This window comes from Podarcis pityusensis (assembly GCF_964106645.2).
Source record: "Podarcis pityusensis genome assembly, chromosome: 9".
NCBI lineage: Eukaryota > Metazoa > Chordata > Lepidosauria > Squamata > Lacertidae > Podarcis > Podarcis pityusensis.
The window spans coordinates 58,592,399-58,610,868 of NC_138034.1; the positions used below are offsets into that span (position 1 = coordinate 58,592,399).

Genomic DNA, 18,470 nt, shown 5'->3' on the forward strand with positions numbered 1-18,470 from the left:
TCTGGTGTGTTGCCAGGTCTTCACAATGCTCTTCCCCAGGGATGGTACTCACATGGATGCAGCCTTATACAAATGCACCTGTCATGATGTTATCCCTGCCACAAGCACAGGGCCAGGCAATGAGTTCCCAAGAAGGTGATCTGGCTTAAATAACAACCATAAACAGGCTCCAGAATCACCCCACACTATAATAATAATAATAATAATAATAATAATAATAATAATATAGGATTGTGGCACAGGTGTCCTGTAGCATCCACTACAGGCAAAGAAGTGCAAGTTGGTAGAGCATGTGACTCTTAACCTGAGGGTTGTGGGTTCAAGCCCCACATTGGGCAAAAGATTCCTGCATTGCAAGTGGCTGGACTAGCTGTTCCTCATGGTTCCTCCCAACTCTACATTTTATTATTCTATGGAACTAGATGAAGGTAAAGGGTTAATATCTGCCTCTTCCTAGCAGATAGCAGCTGGGTGGGTTTTCTTGTAAAATGTGGAAAATAATTATCATAAATAAAATACACATATGAAATCGGGAGGGAATCAAGCTGCAGCTTGTCTCCATAGGAAGGGCAGCTTCTTCTTCTTCTTTTTGGAGAATCTTGGCTTTAAAACATGAAGCTACCTGCCATAGACCACATCAGATCCTTGGCCCATGCAGTTCATTATTGCATACTCTGACTGGCAGCACCATTCCAGGGGCAGAGCAACAGGCGCTCACTCCATCATGGGGATTTGAACCGCCAACTTTCCAATCGGCAACCCCAAGAGGCTCAGTGGTTTATCCCAGCTCCTGCCAACCTAGCAGTTCAAAAGCACTATTTTACTTCCTTTGCACAGTTTGTGGCAAAGGTCTAGAATTATCTCATTCCAAAGAGACCTACCCTAACTTAGGTAGTACAGAAAACTGCTGCTCTTGTTTTACAGCTGTTAGAGGACTCCTGACACCACAAAGGCAAGATCCTAGAGGTGGGTGTATCCCTCATGAATCCAGTCTCATGAACATATTCCTATTGTTTACTCACACAGCTGCACATTTCCAAGCATGTTTATTCAGAAACAAATCCCTCTAAAATCAGTAGGATTTCTAGTGTTTGGGATTAACAGCCACTTAGATGAGAAGCTCCCCTGTTTTCAGGGTGTGGTCACCATTCAGCATCAGCGGTGAGAACCTTTGCTAAAATCTATTCTCTGGGTGTGGTGAGATTCCTTTCCCTTATTACTCTCACCCCCCCCCCCCCAATCACAGCATGCTGGCTTTTAAAGGCACAATATCAACATCTATCCTTCTTACCCACGTCTGGTCTCAAGTAAGTGTCCAACCTGCCTATACCTGCCTACTTAGGAGTAAACCCCAATGAGCGAAGGAGACTTACTCCCAGTGGTGTGTATAGGATTGAACCACATGCCATATTTGCGTTCAGGATCGCTGCCCCTCAACAGTCTTACTACTCTCGAGTTGAGAGATGCGCGTCAGCAGCAGCCAGCGGGAGGAGCCAGTCCCGTCCGGAAATCCAGCTCCGGTTTTGCAAGTGTCCCTGGGAAAGCGGCGCTCCATTGGCTAGAGCGCGTTGTGCCTCCGCCAGGGCTCCGCTCCGCAGCTCGTGTACCACATTCGAGGGGGGGAGAGGCAGAGGGGAAAAGCGCGCCGGCTCTCTCGCTCTCGCTTCGCCTTCACGCAGACAGCGCCGCGCTCAGGGGCGTGTGCCTCTGCGGGGCTGCCTCGCCTCGCCTCCAGTTGAGTCCCCGCGGCCGGAGTTGGGAAGAAGGATGCTGCCGGAGCCGGAGGCGCTCCCCCCGGTCCTCCCGCCTCTGCCATCTCCAGCTCCCTCAGACTTCTTGGCCAGACTATGAAATGACCATTCCTGCTCACCTCGCAGCAGCAGCAGCAGCAGCAGCTCCCGCCGCCCGGACCCCGCTCTTGCCGCTCGCGCTTGGGGCGAAAGGGCGCCCGTCCTGCCTGAGGAGGAGCCCCAGCTGGGTCTACCGGCCAAGTCAAGGCGGCTGAGGGAAGAGAGTCGGCGAGGCTGGCGGGCGAAGCCCGTTTCGGAGTGGCTGCTTCTCCTTCCACCTCAGACCCGCGCGCGCCCCTCTGTGCCCAAGTGTGCCGCCTGCCTGAAGGCGCTGCTGCCGCCGCCGCCGCCGCCGCGCGCGCTTCCTCTCCTGAGGCGAAGCGAGGCAGCGCCTCTCTCTGAAGTCTCGGGCCACTTCGCCAACTGCTCCCGCTCCGCTTCGCCCTCAGGAAAAGTCGCGAGGGCGGCGGCGCTTCCAGGTGGGCCCGTGGCCGACGCAGCAGCCCATCACCGCGGAGAAAGTAGGGGCGGGAGGGTGGGCTTGGGGCACCGGCGAGCTGGACTTCGGCTTTGGGGTTTGGCTGCTTCCCCCAGCAGCAGCAGCAGCAGCCATGGCGAAAGGGCTGGAAGCCGCCGCCGCCGCCCGCTACGGACTGGGACTGGGATACTTACTGCAAATGCTCGTGCTGCCCGCCTTGGCCATCCTGAGCGCCAGCAGCCCCGGCTCCGCCGCGCAAGGTAAGACTGCCCTTGTTCGGCCAGGCGGCGCCTGCCTGCCTCCCTCGCTCCTTCCCTCTCTCGGCTCCTCAGAGTTCTTTCCCGGCCTGCCCAGGTTGGACTGAGTGGCGCTGCCTGCCTGCCCATCTTCCCCGCAGAACCCCGCAAAGGCGAGAGCGAGCGCTTTCCTCGCTCACCTCTCCACAGGTTAATGGATACCAGCAGGGCCAGCTCGGGACGGGGGCGGGGAGGAGCACCTCTCTCGTTAAGCGCTATCGCTACTTCTACATTCCTCTGCCCAAGTGGCCCCGACACCTTTGGGGCGATGTTCAGTGCCGACGAATCCAAAAGGGGGCTCGTCTCTCGAGCCTTAGAACTGCCGCCTTCGAGGCGCCGCCTGGGGCTGGTGGCTCCTGAGAGAGAAGGATGTGTGGATGGATGTCTTCAGGCATCCCCGCGCGCGCGCACACCTTCGCCTCTTCCTTCTCCATCCACGCAGCTTCTGCAAGGGAGAAACTTACGAAACGAGGCTCTCCCCCTTTCCCCTCGCCAGGAGATGGGGAGCGAGAGGGACTCTCCCCTAATCCTGCTTGATCTCTAGGACTGTGGGGGGAAAACCCGCGATCTCCTCTGGTTGGAGCTGGAAAGTGTGTGTGTAGATATATAGGTGAGTGAGGGACCAGCTCGATCGCTTCGCTTCCTCGGGTGAGGCGTTTGAAACGCGAGTGGCGAAGGGAGTGTTGGAAGCGGCCCGGAGTGAAGCTGTGCTGCTACGCAGGCGCCTGTACTTCGCAGTTTAGCAGAGTAGGGTCAGGATGCCAGGCGGGGCATGTCCCCCGTGCCCTCGGCATATCTGGGGAAGGAGAAAGGAAAGGGTTGTTGCCGGCCTTGCCAGTAGCACCCGGGGCTTTCGCTTCATGTGTCCCGGCTTCTCTCTGAGCGTGTGTTGCTATGCAGCTATGTGTCTTTGCCATGACAAGAGAACCGCGGGAGTGTTCATGGTGAGTTCCGGCACCTCTTTTTCTAGAAAAACAGCTCTGCAGAAAACCATTTGAAATCCCACACACACCCTCAGCTGAATTGATCACAGCCAGAGGTACTCCTCTAGGTCCAACACATTTTCTTTGACTTCGCTAGGAGACGGCCTGCCTAGTTTTGTGCCACCTTAATAACTGGCAGGTTTGTTGTGGCAGAAGCCTATAAGGTGCCACAAGGCTGGCTCTCTGCCCATCACCTTCTTTCTCCGTCTCTCTGTGTTTGATCTGCTGAAACAGACTTAACAGGACTACCCCTCTCGAATTTGACTTTCAGCAGGAGCACTTCAGAGAAAGTGAATCGTTTTTATGCCAGGGGCAGCTCTATAAACATGAGCCAAAGTGAGACAGCCACTTCAAGTGGCAGGTTTTGGCAGCCATGAAGGGTGGGAGGGCAGGAGAGTTGAGTGAGAGACAGATCTGCCCCATGGGGTAGAATCCAGTGGGGAAGCATTTCTGGGCAAGCTGCCTGGGGCAAGCCCTATCAAAAGGAACAGGAACTGGACGCAATGCTTCCCTTCTCACAGATGCTATGCATTTCAATTGGGGACTTGTGAAGGAGAATTTCCTGATGGATTGTGTACCATATTAAAACAGTAGTTCAAGGCACTATTTATGTTTTCCACCGTAGGCATAAAAAATGTCTGAGAGGCACCTCCAGAGCAAGTGACCTATTGCTTTACACTTCCAGCCCTCAGGGTTTGGGGCAATTTTTTTTGCCCCTACCCAAATATTAATATGTGGACAATGCTATCAGAAACAAACGAGCCCACCCCCCACTTGAGTCAGAACATTAAGCTTTGCTGAAATTCCTAGAGCAAAATGAACTTAAGTATTTGTATAGATACCAGGAGTTCACAGTACCCTGCTGGTGTTCCTTTGCTGAGATCCCCATGAAAAGGACCATTTGCAAAGTTTGCAGTCTCTGGGCAGCATCAAAACTGGTTGGTTGGCTCAGCTCCTTTGAACCCTAGTGCCTGAATAAAAACAAGAGAGACAGACATCACACTTCTGCTGGACCTTTCAGGGGGAGCCAGTTTCCAGGTGAAGGATTAGTAACAACAGGCACCAGCAGAAGGGTGGCTTTTTAGGTTTAACAAACACGCTCTTCTGTTGTCTCCCCAGACAGACAGGTGCCAACTAACTTCATATATATATATATATATAAACTGAATGCTGGTTTTCCTGATATAAGACTGAGGAAGCCAGAAGGAGAGACCCTCACCCCTGAATATTCACTGAACGAATTAATGAGAGAAGCTGATAAGGCTCCAACTCATGTTGAAAGGCTGGCACCGTCTTTATCTCATAACATCAAACAAACAAATAAAAGGGTTAATTGGGGAACAAAAGCAGGCTCCATAGAGATAGCCAAATGGGAAGATAATCTGATTAGTACTGGAAAGGAAGGGGGCAAGGCACTATGAATGGGACAATTAGTTGAATTGCTTAGTGCTTCTTCTTGTATTAGCCATAACTGACAGGCTGAGGTGCCTGGGAGTTCATCCTTCTTTCTCCTTTTTGCTTTGCTCAGCAGGAAAAGAGCTTTCCTGAAATGTTCCTCCATTGGTTTCTAAGCCCCCTTGCCTGCCACCTCTTTCACTGCACGCCTAAAACATAATCTTCGCCCAAAGAATTTGCCTGTGTACATATAGAGAGTAGCACCATCATACAGAGATATATATCACTAGCTCGTTTTTTAAACTGAGAATAAATCCGCAGCCATTTTATTACTATTATTATAGCCTGAAGATGACTGTAAAATATCTCCTTCAGAATTATCTCTGTGTCCCCGGGAATGTTTTGCTACATTCTGACTAACCTTGCACTAGAGCATCAGGTCTCTACATTGTATTTGCCTTGGCTTCTACATCACAAGGCATTTCCACTGCAAGATGCTTTAAGCGAGTGCCTTCTTGAACTTCCCTTGCCACACACCAGTTGGCTCAATAACAGATGATGGAAAGAAGTTCCATACATGTGTTGAGCTATATGCCATATATACAATAACAACAAGCAGTCTTATTAAAGCTAGCTGAGAAACCTGTTTTCATTGTTACCATGGTAAAAGGAGTGGAGTGGGTAAAAGAGACACACGCCAGAAATTCACATTTTCAGCGACAGCTGAAAAAACATTGTGTGCATTAGAGGGCCCCACAGAAGACAACAAGGATAGGTGTTTCCCAGGACACCTGGAATATTGTCCAATTAGGTTTCTTTGCATAGAGCACCCAATAAAGTCAGAACCAGAATCCTTTTCAGTGTGGGCGTATTTCCTCTTTCAGGTTCAGGGAATTCACAGGAATCCCCTCAAATCTTGGACATGCAGTTTGTAAAGCATTCCAATAAACTTTTTTTTTTTTTAAAAAAAATATCTTTTATGTTAAATGGAAAACAGTGACATCAATTATACAACATGCCTTTTTGTGAACTTTTTTTTTAATATATAAAAAATAACCACCACCACCCTACTGTATTAAAAACTTCTGTGGTCCAAGGAATTCCTGTAGGTCTTGGGAGTCTGGAGGACTGCCACTTTAGGGATCAATAAAGTCGCCACTATTAAGATGTCTATGAAGTTGCCACTACTAGGTTTATTGTGCATGAAGATCTCTTGGATCACTTTATTTTTTATACTGAGAGACTGTTTTGGGGTGTCATGTGGGTGAACTTAGAAGTCAGTGCTACTCTTCAATCTTTTTGAATGTGAAGAAAGAAGCTAAAAACATTTCCCTGTGTTCTGGATTGGACTGCTTTCTTAGAGATGAGCAAGACTGAAGATGGCAAAATAGTGCCCCCTCTGGAATCTGCTGTCTGGTACAACTGCTTCACATTATTTCAGTTGCAGGTGCTGTGAAGCTCTGACAGACTCAGAGGTACCGATTCTCCCATTGTCATAGCTTTAATGTAGTCACCAAGACTGCTAAGCTAACTTGGAAACTGCAGAGCCTTGAAATATATTAATGTTCCTTTCTACAGCAATTTATTCCCATATGTGCCTCCATTTGTGATTAGCTTGTTTTAGGAGGAACCTGACATGCCCTTTTCTAACCCTCTTCTAATACCGGTATTGGATTCATACCTTAATAATAATAATAATAATAATAAATACTGACCATGGAGCAGCACATTGCACACATACAGCTGTGCTTGAATATTATTTGTAATCATATGGTGGTGAGAGAGCTGCCACTGGGTTGTGGGGTTCAGAGTCCAAAAGGTTTGAGAGGTCTGCATTATTTCATAGTAAGGCTGGTCCTTATTCAAGTGCCCTAAAATAAAGCTGTTCTCCTTTCTTTGTGTTAGCATTTCACATCTGGCTTATGATGTGTAAATAGTGGTGTTAACGATGCTCTGTGTAAACTTCTTGTTTTTCACATTCAGTAATTACAACTGTAGTTAGGGTTGGCACAGGATTACCTGTAGAAAAGTTTTGCAGAGGGAATTGCAGCAGTGTCTGGATGTGGAAGACTTTTTGTTGTCCTCATCTGTGGAGAACATTCATGTAGTGGTTAGCTAATGTTAACGTTTTACATTTCACTCTCTCTTTCAATTATGCATGTTGCTTTTCCCGTGCAATTTTAATAATATTATGAATGTTAACTTCATATGGGCACATTCAATCTTAACTGTATATGGCATTCTGATTTAATTTAAACTGTGTAATGAATGAAAGAGGAGTCCTGCTCACTATACCTACTATAAGATGTCCTGGAAATAGAATAGTGGATGTAATAAATACATAAGTGAAAACCATTGCAGAAAGAGGAGAATGAAGCATAGCCATTGGAACTCTTAGCAGGTGGTCAGGAAGCTTTCTCTTTTCCTGACTTTCTCTTGGTCACAAATATGTGAGAGCAGATACCAACTGAGAAAGCATTAAAGCAAAGGCTGAACAAAAATTCCTGACACTTTCTTTTTAATTATTTGACCAAGATAGTGTAATGGACCATAGGAGACTGATATTTTTGCTACAAATTTGGATGGTTCACAGGTTCCCCTGCTCCTTCAACTGATATAATGATGCATGTTGCCCTATGCAGATGTTTACAGAGAGCATCAAGGGAGGGATTGTAGTCATGGTCGCACAGCCCATCCCACTAATGGGCCCAGTGTTATACTGATCATAATATCTACACAGAGACCTGCATAGGATAGGACCCTGTGCACATAGAACTCTGTGCAGACACTATGGTCAATGAATAGCATTTCCAAAATGTGGCTCCCCAGATGTTGTTGGACTACAACACTCTTCATCGCCTGTCAGTGAAGCTGGAGGTCAGGAACTGTAGGGGTTGGAATTACACAACATCTGAGGATCAAAGTCTGAGAAGGGGTAGTATGGGGTGCAGGGGGATGTTACTGGATCCACAATCTTCTCTCTCCTCTTTAGCTGAATTTTGCATCACAATTTTTTTTTTTTCTGTCTTAAGAAAAGACTCCCTAAAGCTTATGGCGACACTCTTGACTCCATAGTGCACTGCACTATGAGAATTAGACAGCCAGTCTCATGAGAACTCAGATTTCAAACCTGGCTTTGCTTTTGTAGGATCCAAGCCCAATTAAATGAATGATTTAAATGAAAACTTCTTCTAGTTTTTCCATTTTAGTAAGTAAAGTGGGTCTTTTCTTTTGTCTCAAAAAACTGTACACCCTGGAATGATTTTCATAATTATCAAGCATTTTGCCTTGTTTCTTCTCTTGATCTTTTGAAGTAGGGCATGGATGCCTTGGGCATTTCTGGAGCCCTCTCCAGTCTCTTTCCACTACAACTTGGAAAACAAATTCACTAATTGAGAAATTGATGGATTTTTTTTTAGCCCTCTCCCTAGAGAGATGTGCTGCTCAGCATACGAATAAACCACTGAGGATAAAGCATTAGGAAGAACTATGTTTATAATTAACTGGGGAAATAATTATAGTTTTCTATTGTATTACTAATCTTTATTTTAACATCTCAGGCTGTGTGCATATTTGATTTCTTCAAGCTGCCAAGATTTATTGTGATATTTCTTGGGGAGAAGTTGTTACGGGCCTTGGAGTACCGTATTCGCTTTCATAGGGCTTAGCCAAGGAGTCACACAAATGAACAACAATGCAGTTATATATAATAATAATAATATCTATACAGTACTTTATAAGTTCAGGGTAACTTACAGTGACTTGCAGTAATATACATGAAAAGTAAAAGCTGCAGAACGTAATAAAATAAAACCATAATGTCAGATTAAGAAAAGCAGAGCCAGCTGTTACCCATCCCTTATGATGAAATTTCCGTAAGACTTTCTTAAAGAGAAATGTATTGGGCTGCACTCCTGCACACAAATCAACTGCATAAATCCCATAGACCTCAGTGGGATTTACGCAGGCTAATTGTGTGCACTGTTGCATTTTTAGGACATACTTCTAGTAATATGTGGACATGGGAGAATAGAGCTATTTTGAAAACTTTTATGACAGCAGGTAATCTAGCAGACCAGGCAAGCTGTTTTTCCCTTCAGTACTCTATTTGCTATAAAGGAGGACAATCAGCTGCAGGAAATACATTCACAGCATCTCAAACTGTACATGTACTTCCTGCTTGCCAGCACTATGATTGTATAGGACTGTGGCCATAAGCTGGCTTCTAAACGCAAGCAGGGGAGTGCTGTGATAATTCTCCCTAGGAAAGTAATTCTATAAAATGGGGCCACCACTGTGAAGTTCCTATTCCCTGTATATTTGCTAATAATACTTCATAAGAGATTAAAACTTGGAGCAAGGCCATGGTGATAATAGGGAACAGGATGCCTCATTTGTGGATAGGATTCTCCCTAAACAGTGCTTTGCATTTTATATGATCACTTCTTCACTGTGACCCCAGAGCTGTGTGTGTATTCAAGGTTGCAGTGCAAAGAATATAGATTCTAGCACTAGAAATCAAAGGAGTGGAGAGAAGGAGAGAAAGACAGTATACTACTCGAAAAGCTTTTTTTAACTGGGGAAAGAACCAGATGAAGAAGGCTGGAAAGTGACATACTACACCCATGAACTATAGGAAATCTTTAGGTCCTTTCTCATTTGTAGGTGTCTTGTGATGCCCTTCTTTTTAAAATAAATAAATAACCCAGCATAGCATGCTCTGTCTTTCTCTCATCCAAAGCTGTATCACAGGAGACTGGTGTTAGCCAGTCCAGATCTGTGAACGCTCAACTACTTTATTTAGTGAAACAATAAAATAGCAGTCCAGATTTCAGATAACTACCAGACTAAACCCCACATATCAGGTTGAAGTAGGCAAAATGCCCTTATCGACTAAACTTCCCTTACTTTGATATATCATCTCTGCATTTAGCTTGCTATGAACTGATTATTGAACATTTCTGGCTTATGCCTTTAATTATGCATTCTGAAAATTTCTACTGATGTCAGGTACTGCAACCATTCTCCTCGTAGCACAGCATTCAGGTCCCCTGGTGACACACACAGCACTGACAGATTTATATGCTGAGGATGATGGTGAAAGAGTTGGGTTTGAAAGTAGAGGTCAAAGGTTATGCATATTACACAGATTTTGTTTCATTTGTTCCATGTGTGCATGCTGGCGACTATATTGTGAAAAGTTACCAAGTCCCCCCCTCAAAAGAACCTATAATTAAATTAAAGTGATAATTCTGAAAGAGAATAAAAGGAGCCATATGTGCAGATATTTTCTCTAACTCACTGTATTAGCAACAGCAGCAGTTTGAAAATGCTTGGTGTGGAAAAAGTGAAATATAATATGAGAATACGCCAACCTTCTGGGGATACGCTTTTTAATTAAGCACCTAAATGAATCCTGTTGCCGAAAGAGAGAAGGAGAGAGGGAGGTTGGAGCGAAAAAAAGGACTTAATTATCTTGATGCATCAGTGAACCAGTTCTATTTGATATGTTGGCTGTAACTATTTGTATTTGTAAAAGAAGTGCTGAGTAGGATTTGCCTGTAAACCAGTTTGCAACATTTTCTTTCTCTCTCTCTCTCATATTCTGAGCTCATGCACTTGATGGATTCAACAACCTTAATAATTTGGAACCTGTCTGCCACCTTCACTTTCATCTTATTGCACTGGTAGCCACACATCATGATCAAAGCTGTCCACTGGGGTTCCTTGCAGTGCAGAATGCAAACTTCAGCAAGACAATGGAAACGATACCTTGTGTGTAGGTGTATAATGATATATAATTTTGTGTGTGTGTGTGTGTTCAGTACACCTCATAATTATGTAAAACTCTATCCACTAATACCTGATTTAAACTGTTAGGAAAACATGAAAGTTATAAAGTACAGTCAGTTTTTAGTTCTTTTCCACATGGATGGTGTTTATATGCATTTTTGTTATAGGAGTATAATCAGTGGTCCAGTTTGGACATAATGAAAAACCGTGGTTACCTGCTCTGAGAGCATACATCTTCCAGTTGGGAACTGTTGATTTAATTTTCAGGAAGAGAATGTATTTGAAATAAAACCAAAAATGTTAGGAGCTTAATAGGAAGTGTATCAGTTCCATGGCCTAGCTACTAAACAGACAGAACAGGGATATATTATAGTTAGGGCTTTTTTGTGACAGACAGTACTCATCAGTACAGCACCTCTTTTTGTGGTTTGCAGAAACTCTTTTGTGCTGGCACCCATGACACTTTTATTAATATATGAGTACCAGCACTCCATCTTTTTACCAGAAAAAAACGCCAGTCGTAGTAATTAAAATGTCAGAATTTTTCAACTTGTTGATTTGTGTTTGGACATTACTCAACATGGAATTGTCATATATAATGTAAGCTAAAGCTATGATTTGGACATTACTTTTGTATATTTCTTTTAGATATACCGGTATATTGCATCTTTAGATTTCAAGAGAATATGTATGGGACAGAAACCAGTTTGGCATATGAAAAAATATGTCTAATTGTCTTCAATGGATCTTAATTGGAGGGTGCTAAGGACTGACCAATGTTCCCAAAAATAATTCCCATTGAATTTAATGGTTTTCTTTGCTTTGGAAGCATGCTTAGGCAATTGGAAAAATGAAATGGATGACTACTCATCTTTTACTGTCACCTCACTCCTATTAATTCACTGTAAATTCAGTTAATCAAGAATATGTTCTTGCTCCAGCCTCATCTAAAATTACCTTGAGTTGCTTAGGGCTGTTGCTGTATTTCTGCATATCCCCCTCCATTCATCATTGTAATGATGGCTGATGTTCATGGTAGATATAAGTCCCAAATCAAAAGTAAGGCATTTAGAAAATGCCTTCAGAATCCTGTGCAGCATTCTAACTACTTTTGAGACATCAATAAATTGTTGCTGAACATCAGTTTCCAAAACAAACACTAGCTGTGCTAGGTTTTTTATTATTATATCCGATTAGTAGGTATACTTTAGTTCATCCATAAAAACATGATCATGGAGAGAGCGAAAAGGAAATGTATTTCTTTGTCTATGTAGTTTTTAGCCACCCAGTGGAGATGTTAAAATTTAGCAGGCAATCTTGACATCAGAGCTGATAGAACAGCAATGCCATTGCTGGTCATTTGTGTTAGCATGTTTCTTTTCAAATATTTAATATGCCGCTTTTCCAGGGGAAGCCCGTCCAAAGCAGCTTACAACAGGAAAAGTGACAATTATAAAAATTGGTCAATTACTAAAACAAAAACAGATCCACAAGAATAAAACAGAGTCAGAACTTGAGCAACATACAAATATTACAGCTGCCATGTGACGAGGAGGACAAAAAAATTAAAAATTACTAAGGGAAGGCCAATAAAATAAAATGAGTTTTTAAGGCCTTCTGAAATGCCCGACGTGTAACTGCCCACCACAGCTCTATTCCAGAGATTTTGAATGCTTGGGCCCAAGACATTTAGGACTTTAAACATTAACACCAGCATTTTCAACTGAGCCTGGAACTGCACTGGATGATACTGAATGAAGCTGACTACTATGCACTATCAGGAATCTAGTATAGCAGCATATTGAGCCTGCTGAAATTTACGAACTGCCTTTAAAGGCAGTCCCACTTTAAGTACATTACAGTATTCTAGTCTAGTTTTCGCTAGAGCATGAGTCATTGTGGTTAGTCTCTCCTTTTCAGAAAGGACTGCAGCCGGTAAAATGAACTCTTGACTGCTGGTGCTAGTCATTTCCTCAGAGTCCTCCCTTTAGGCTCTACGTTCTGTGATGAAACAGTTTAAGCACTTTAGGCTACAGTTCTATACCTACTTACCTTGGAGTGAACCTCCTAGAACTCCATACCCTCCAACATTTCTCTGATGAAAACAGGCACGTTCTATTCCATAATAAGGATTTTCTTATTTATCTGGCTGTGTTACCCCAGCTATCCAGCTTCCAACATATATAAAAACCTATCAAAACATTAAAAATTAAAAACATTCCCTATAGAGGGCTGCTTTCAGTTGACTTCTAAAGGTTGTATGGTTACTTATTTCCTTGGATTGGGGGCCACATAACTCCATACCCTCCAACATTTCTCTGATGAAAATAGGGATGTCCTAAGGAAAAGCGGGACATTCTAGGATCAAATCAGAAACCAGGGCGGCTTCTGTAAATCCGGGACTGTCCCTGGAAAATAGGGACACTTGTAGGGTTTGGAACTCAGTGGAGTTCACTTTTGAGTAGATGTGAATAGGGTTTTGCTGTCAAAGGCCAAGTTAGGGATCAAGTGTGAAGAATAAAAGAGACAGGCAGTTCCTTTTCCTGTATGGAGTCATAGTTCAGGACTAACTGCTCTCAAGGCCTCAAAAAGAACACAAATGCAGGAAGTGATTTATTGCAAGTACTCCACAGATCTCCCAGTCTCACGTTAAGACACCACTTGAGCTCATTCTATCATAATATTGTTAAACAGGCAATCTTAAGGAAATGATATTAAGCCTCTGCGGTGCAAATTTTATCTAAACAATGACTTAATTTGCAGCATTTTGCAATTAATGTGCTGAAAGTGTAGGGAGACAGAAACAAACAAACAAACAAACAAACAAACAAACAGAAACAAGGGTAAGCAGGGAAATGTCAAACTCATATTAACATAGTTCTTTGACCTCTCAGTTCTACAGATGCTTCATTTCAATGTGACATTTTTAAATAATGTTCATAAGCAGTGTGCTTATGTATTTTAAAAAGGAATGTAGCTAACTATCCATCTAACATTTGTTCTATGACTCTTTGCCATATGATAGTACACAAAAAATGGAAATTTAGACAACTAAATTATGCAAGAATAATAAGTTTGATTTGTGACAAGATTAGATATGAGAATGCATAGAAGCTTGAGGGAATTATTTTTCACCAGCTTTACCAAAACTTTAATTTACTGCACTTAACCTTTTATGGATGTTTTGCCCAAGCTAAATGTGCTGACTCTTGGGAAGCAAGTAAGGAAAGCCCTAGATTAAATGTGTCCGTACTTCACCGCTTGTTAATTGCTGTCTCATTTCTCAATTTTAAGGTAACTTTAAGATTCTGAAATAGTGTGTCAATCTGCCAACTTTGTAGCTTTGTACCCACAGTATTCATTAACACAGATTATGTAAATCATAATTGCCTAAAACAGGCTGATCACTGCAACTCTGAGTTTCTGCTCTGTGTGACATTAAATGTATATTTGCATTTAATATGCATAGTGTTTTTTAAATGCAAATAGGAGCCACTGAGGGGGCTGGTTATTATCAGGATCATAGCAGGTGAGAAGGGAAATTTAACGCTTTCCTCCTCTGCTACAGCCTCAAAGATAATCATTCCTTTGAAATTACTATTTGCATTGGGAGAAACCAGTAGCAACATCACATCCAACTTGACCTTAAGTAGCTCATCCTTGAAGCAAACCTATAAACATATTTACTCTGAGGTTAATCTATCAGTGCTCAGTGGGACTTTTGCTCTAGTCACTGTGCCTTAAAGTATTTTCATAGTGAGAAGCAGGTCCAGAGATGGTTATAAACTGTGTAAATTATGACACTCTCATACACTAGACCTGCATGCAACAGAAATTTGAGCCTTGCCAGCATGCCATTATGAAATTAGTCATGGCATTGGTATCTGTATGGGCAGGGCTTAGAATGAACTACTTTATGGATCTACGTGAGATAAATTACGGGAGAGCATTACAAAGTTCACACAGAAATATAAACAACGTTCCTTTCAACTTGCTTGTGGAAACAACTCGGAGGTTATTAAGAAGAAAAAGGATAACGACAAGGAGATGGGAAGATGGGACTGTGAATATCAAAGCAGCAGAAATATAAGATGATTGGACCCCTACCGAACTCGAAGCATGGGTACCCCCCACAAAAGAATTAAAATTCGGTTGAATATTTGGACTCTGTGATATGTATTGGTATAATTTGGAATAATTAATTAATATGATATGATTGGTTTGGTAAATGGAAATATAATAAAAATTATTATTTTTTTTAAAAAAAGAATGAACTACTTTAAAGCTGTAAGTGGGTAGCATCCAACAGAATGATATTCATAGTAGACCCACTGAAATTGTTGACTCTAGTTCATTGATTCCAGGGGTTCATATTGTGTGCTAGAGGGATCTGATCCACACATTCCAAGCACAACCAGTTTGAACTGCAGTTGGAACTGCAAGGTAGTTTTGGTCTCTTGGAGAGCTTTCCCCTCCCCTCCACTTTTGACAGATTTCCTGCACAGATTGGTACAAAATTGAGCTGCCTTTTAAAAATATACCAGCCAGCTTTATGAACTCCAACTTGTTCAGTACTCATTCATGCCATATCAGTCACCATAGCTGTCTGGGGTAACAAGGTAATTAAAGCCTAAGGACAAAGCCGTATTTCATTATTCAGAAAGAAGGGCCCGTCTAATGAATCCAATTTGCTTAAAATTGTGTCAGAAACATTAGCCCAGATTCTAATCTCACTAGATAACTTATCTCTCTGTTGGATCTTTTATTCAGTCCTCATTATGGCACCCCCTCAACATTATTCTTCTGACCTGCTTTTATCAGCACCATTCCTGAAAATTGTCCCCTTGCTTCCTTTTAGCTTTCAGTCTGTGAAAACATTGGATTCATTCCCCTTGCCACCTCTATGGATGTGGTATGAGCAATGCTTTTAATCTTTATACTGCTTACTTGATATGCAAGTGTAAAATTATAAAAAAATAACATAATTAAAATACACAATTTCATCAAAACATGTAAACACCCATAATGAAGTGTACAATAAAACAAACCTGTGATGGGACGATGAGCTGCTTGTGTGTAAAATCCTAGTCCCTCAGAGTTTGGTCAAGTTTGCAAACCTCTGTCTGTAACGGAGCCCCTTAAACATGGCTCCGTCAGTCGCTGGCAGATTCCGACAGTGGTTGCTTTCGGAATCGCTTCCAACATAAAAGCTCCTTAACGGAAACACGTCTTCTGGACTCTCTGCGTGACAGTTTCCGGCGAGGAGTGGGTGTCCCTACAGGAGGTCCTGAAACCTCCCCACTGTTTTCGCTGGAAGTGTCTCTGAGCCATCCCTCCAGCTCCCTTTCCCTCAGCCCAGCTCCTCTCCCCCTACTGGTTCCCTCTTCAGCTGCTGAGTCTCTCCCAACCTGTGTGAGCCCTTTCACTTCCCTTCCTTCCGATGGCAGTTCCCTGACATCCACCTCCCCTCCAGGGCCCCCTTCATCCCCTCTCGCCCCCTCCTCTACGGGCGGTGAGGAGGCAAAACCCCGGAATGAACTTCCTTCATCTTCCGATGTCCCGAACACTTCTCTCCACCTGTTGCGGTTTCACCTTCCCTTCGGTTCTTGTCTGCCTGCCTCTTGTATTCTTCCTTCGCCCTTTCTAAGTTGAGTTGGAGCTGACGATGGATTGCTTCCATTTCTTCTACAAAATGCTCGGCTGCCGGGACACCCCATCTCTCCCCTTCTCCCCCTGGGAAAGCCCTGGGATGACACCCATAATTAGCCAAGAAGGGGCTCATCCCTGTGGACACATTCTCGGCATTGTTGTAGGCAAATTCCGCCAGCGCCAACTTTTCTACCCAGTCATTCTCTCTGTCATTGACATAACACCTCAGGTATTGCTGGAGGACCCCGTTTGCTCTTTCCGCCTGCCCGTTGGTTTCAGGGTGCCGGGCAGTCGAAAAGTTGACCTCCACCTGCAGTAAGCTCATGAGCTTCCTCCAGAACCTGGAAGTAAATTGTTTTCCTCGGTCTGAGACCACCCTCAATGGCACCCCGTGCAACCTAAAAATGTGTTCTACAAATAACTTCGCTGTCTCTTCCGCCGTGACTGCATGCGAGCAGGCTACAAAGTGGCACATCTTTGTTAGTAGGTCTACCACCACCATGATGGCTGTTTTCCCCTTGGACTTCGGCAGATCAGTCATAAAATCTATCGACACTGCCTCCCAAGGTCGTTCTGGGGTTGGTAAGGGTTCTAATAGCCCCGCCGGTGCCCGCCTCTCCCCTTTGGCTCGCTGGCATTGCTCACACCCTCTTACATACTCCCGTACATCTTCCCTCACCTTAGGCCACCAAAATTCCCTGGTGACCAACCACATGGTTTTGTGTTGTCCAAAATGCCCCGCCGTGGGGCTGTCGTGCAACTGCTTGAGTACCCTCCCCCTTAAGTCTCCTTCAGGGATATACAGTGCCCCTTTGTAATACAAAGCTCCATTTCTTTCCTCGAAACCCCCTGGTTCCTCTCCCTCACCCCTAAGACCTCTGAGCTTATTCTGGGCGTATTCATCATTCTCTGTTTCCTCTACCAGTTCTCTTTGTCCCACCAATGCCGCCCCACACACCCAGCGGTCCTCTGGAATGACATGTCTCTCTTCGGGTGCTCCCTCCTCCTCCAAATATTCAGGTTTGCGTGAGAGAGCGTCCGCCCTAATGTTCTCTGGGCCTGGCACGTAACAAATCTCAAAGTTAAATTTGGAGAACTCCTGGGCCCATCTCACTTGCCGTTGGTTGAGCACTCGTGCCGTCCTCCAATACTCTAGGTTCTTGTGGTCAGTGCACACTTGCACCTTATGTTGTGCGCCAATTAGCAGGTGCCTCCATCTCCGGAACGCCTCATGAATGGCTAGTAGTTCTCGGTCATACACCGTGTAGTTCCTCTCGGATTTGTTCAGCTTTCGCGAAAAAAGGCACACGGTCTCCACTCTGACTCCTCCTTCCCTGGCTGCAGAAGCACCGCCCCAATCGCTCTGTCTGATGCGTCAGTTTCCACTCTCATCGGTTTTTGTAAATCCACATGCAGGAGTTGTTGTTCCGAGGCGAAGGCCCTTTTTAGTTCCTCAAATGCTCGCTCCGCCTCCTCAGTCCAAACGAACTTCTTCTTACTGCTGAGACAGTCCGTAATGGGCGCCGTCAGGTGGGCAAAGTTTCGGATGAACTTACGATAGAAGTTCCCAAATCCTAGGAACCTCTGCACATCCTTCCTTGTTTTGGGTGTTTTCCATTCCAGCACCGCCTGGACCTTGCCGGGATCCATGGCCAATCCCTTGTCTGACAGGCGATACCCCAGGAATTCCACCTCCTTGGTATGAAACTGACACTTCTCCAGTTTCACCCACAGCTGGTTGGCTTGCAGCCTGCTCAACACTTCTCTGACGTCTCTCACATGCTGCTCCTCATTCTCAGAATACACCAACACGTCGTCTAAGAAGGCCACACAATTCTTGTAAAGCAAAGGCCCCAGGACGTGGTTCATAAACGATTGAAAGCACGCGGAGCCTCCTTGTAGGCCGAAGGGCATAACTAAATATTCAAATGCCCCCAAAGGGGTGAACATGGTGGTTTTCCATTCATCCCCCTTCCTTATTCGTATCAGGTTGTACGCCCCCCTTAGGTCCAGTTTAGTAAAAATCTTTCCCTTCCTGACCCTTGTCAAAATGTCGTCAATCCTGGGCATAGGGAAAGCCACTGGT

At 44.2% G+C, this 18,470-nt stretch overlaps 1 protein-coding gene across 3 annotated transcripts in view; it reads left to right on the forward strand.

The window, feature by feature from the left end:
- The first annotated feature begins 267 nt into the window (after positions 1 to 267).
- The window catches only part of UNC5C (unc-5 netrin receptor C), a 342,182-nt gene continuing 323,979 nt past the window's right edge, over positions 268 to 18,470 (forward strand). Inside the window, exon 1 of one of the 3 annotated variants that reach the window (XM_081020743.1) lies at positions 268 to 2,528. In XM_081020743.1, coding sequence (XP_080876869.1) covers positions 2,402 to 2,528 — 127 coding nt within the window. In that variant the 5' untranslated portion in view covers positions 268 to 2,401. The remainder of the gene's footprint in view (positions 2,529 to 18,470) is intronic. The other 2 variants (XM_081020744.1, XM_081020742.1) reach the window with 2 other exon arrangements.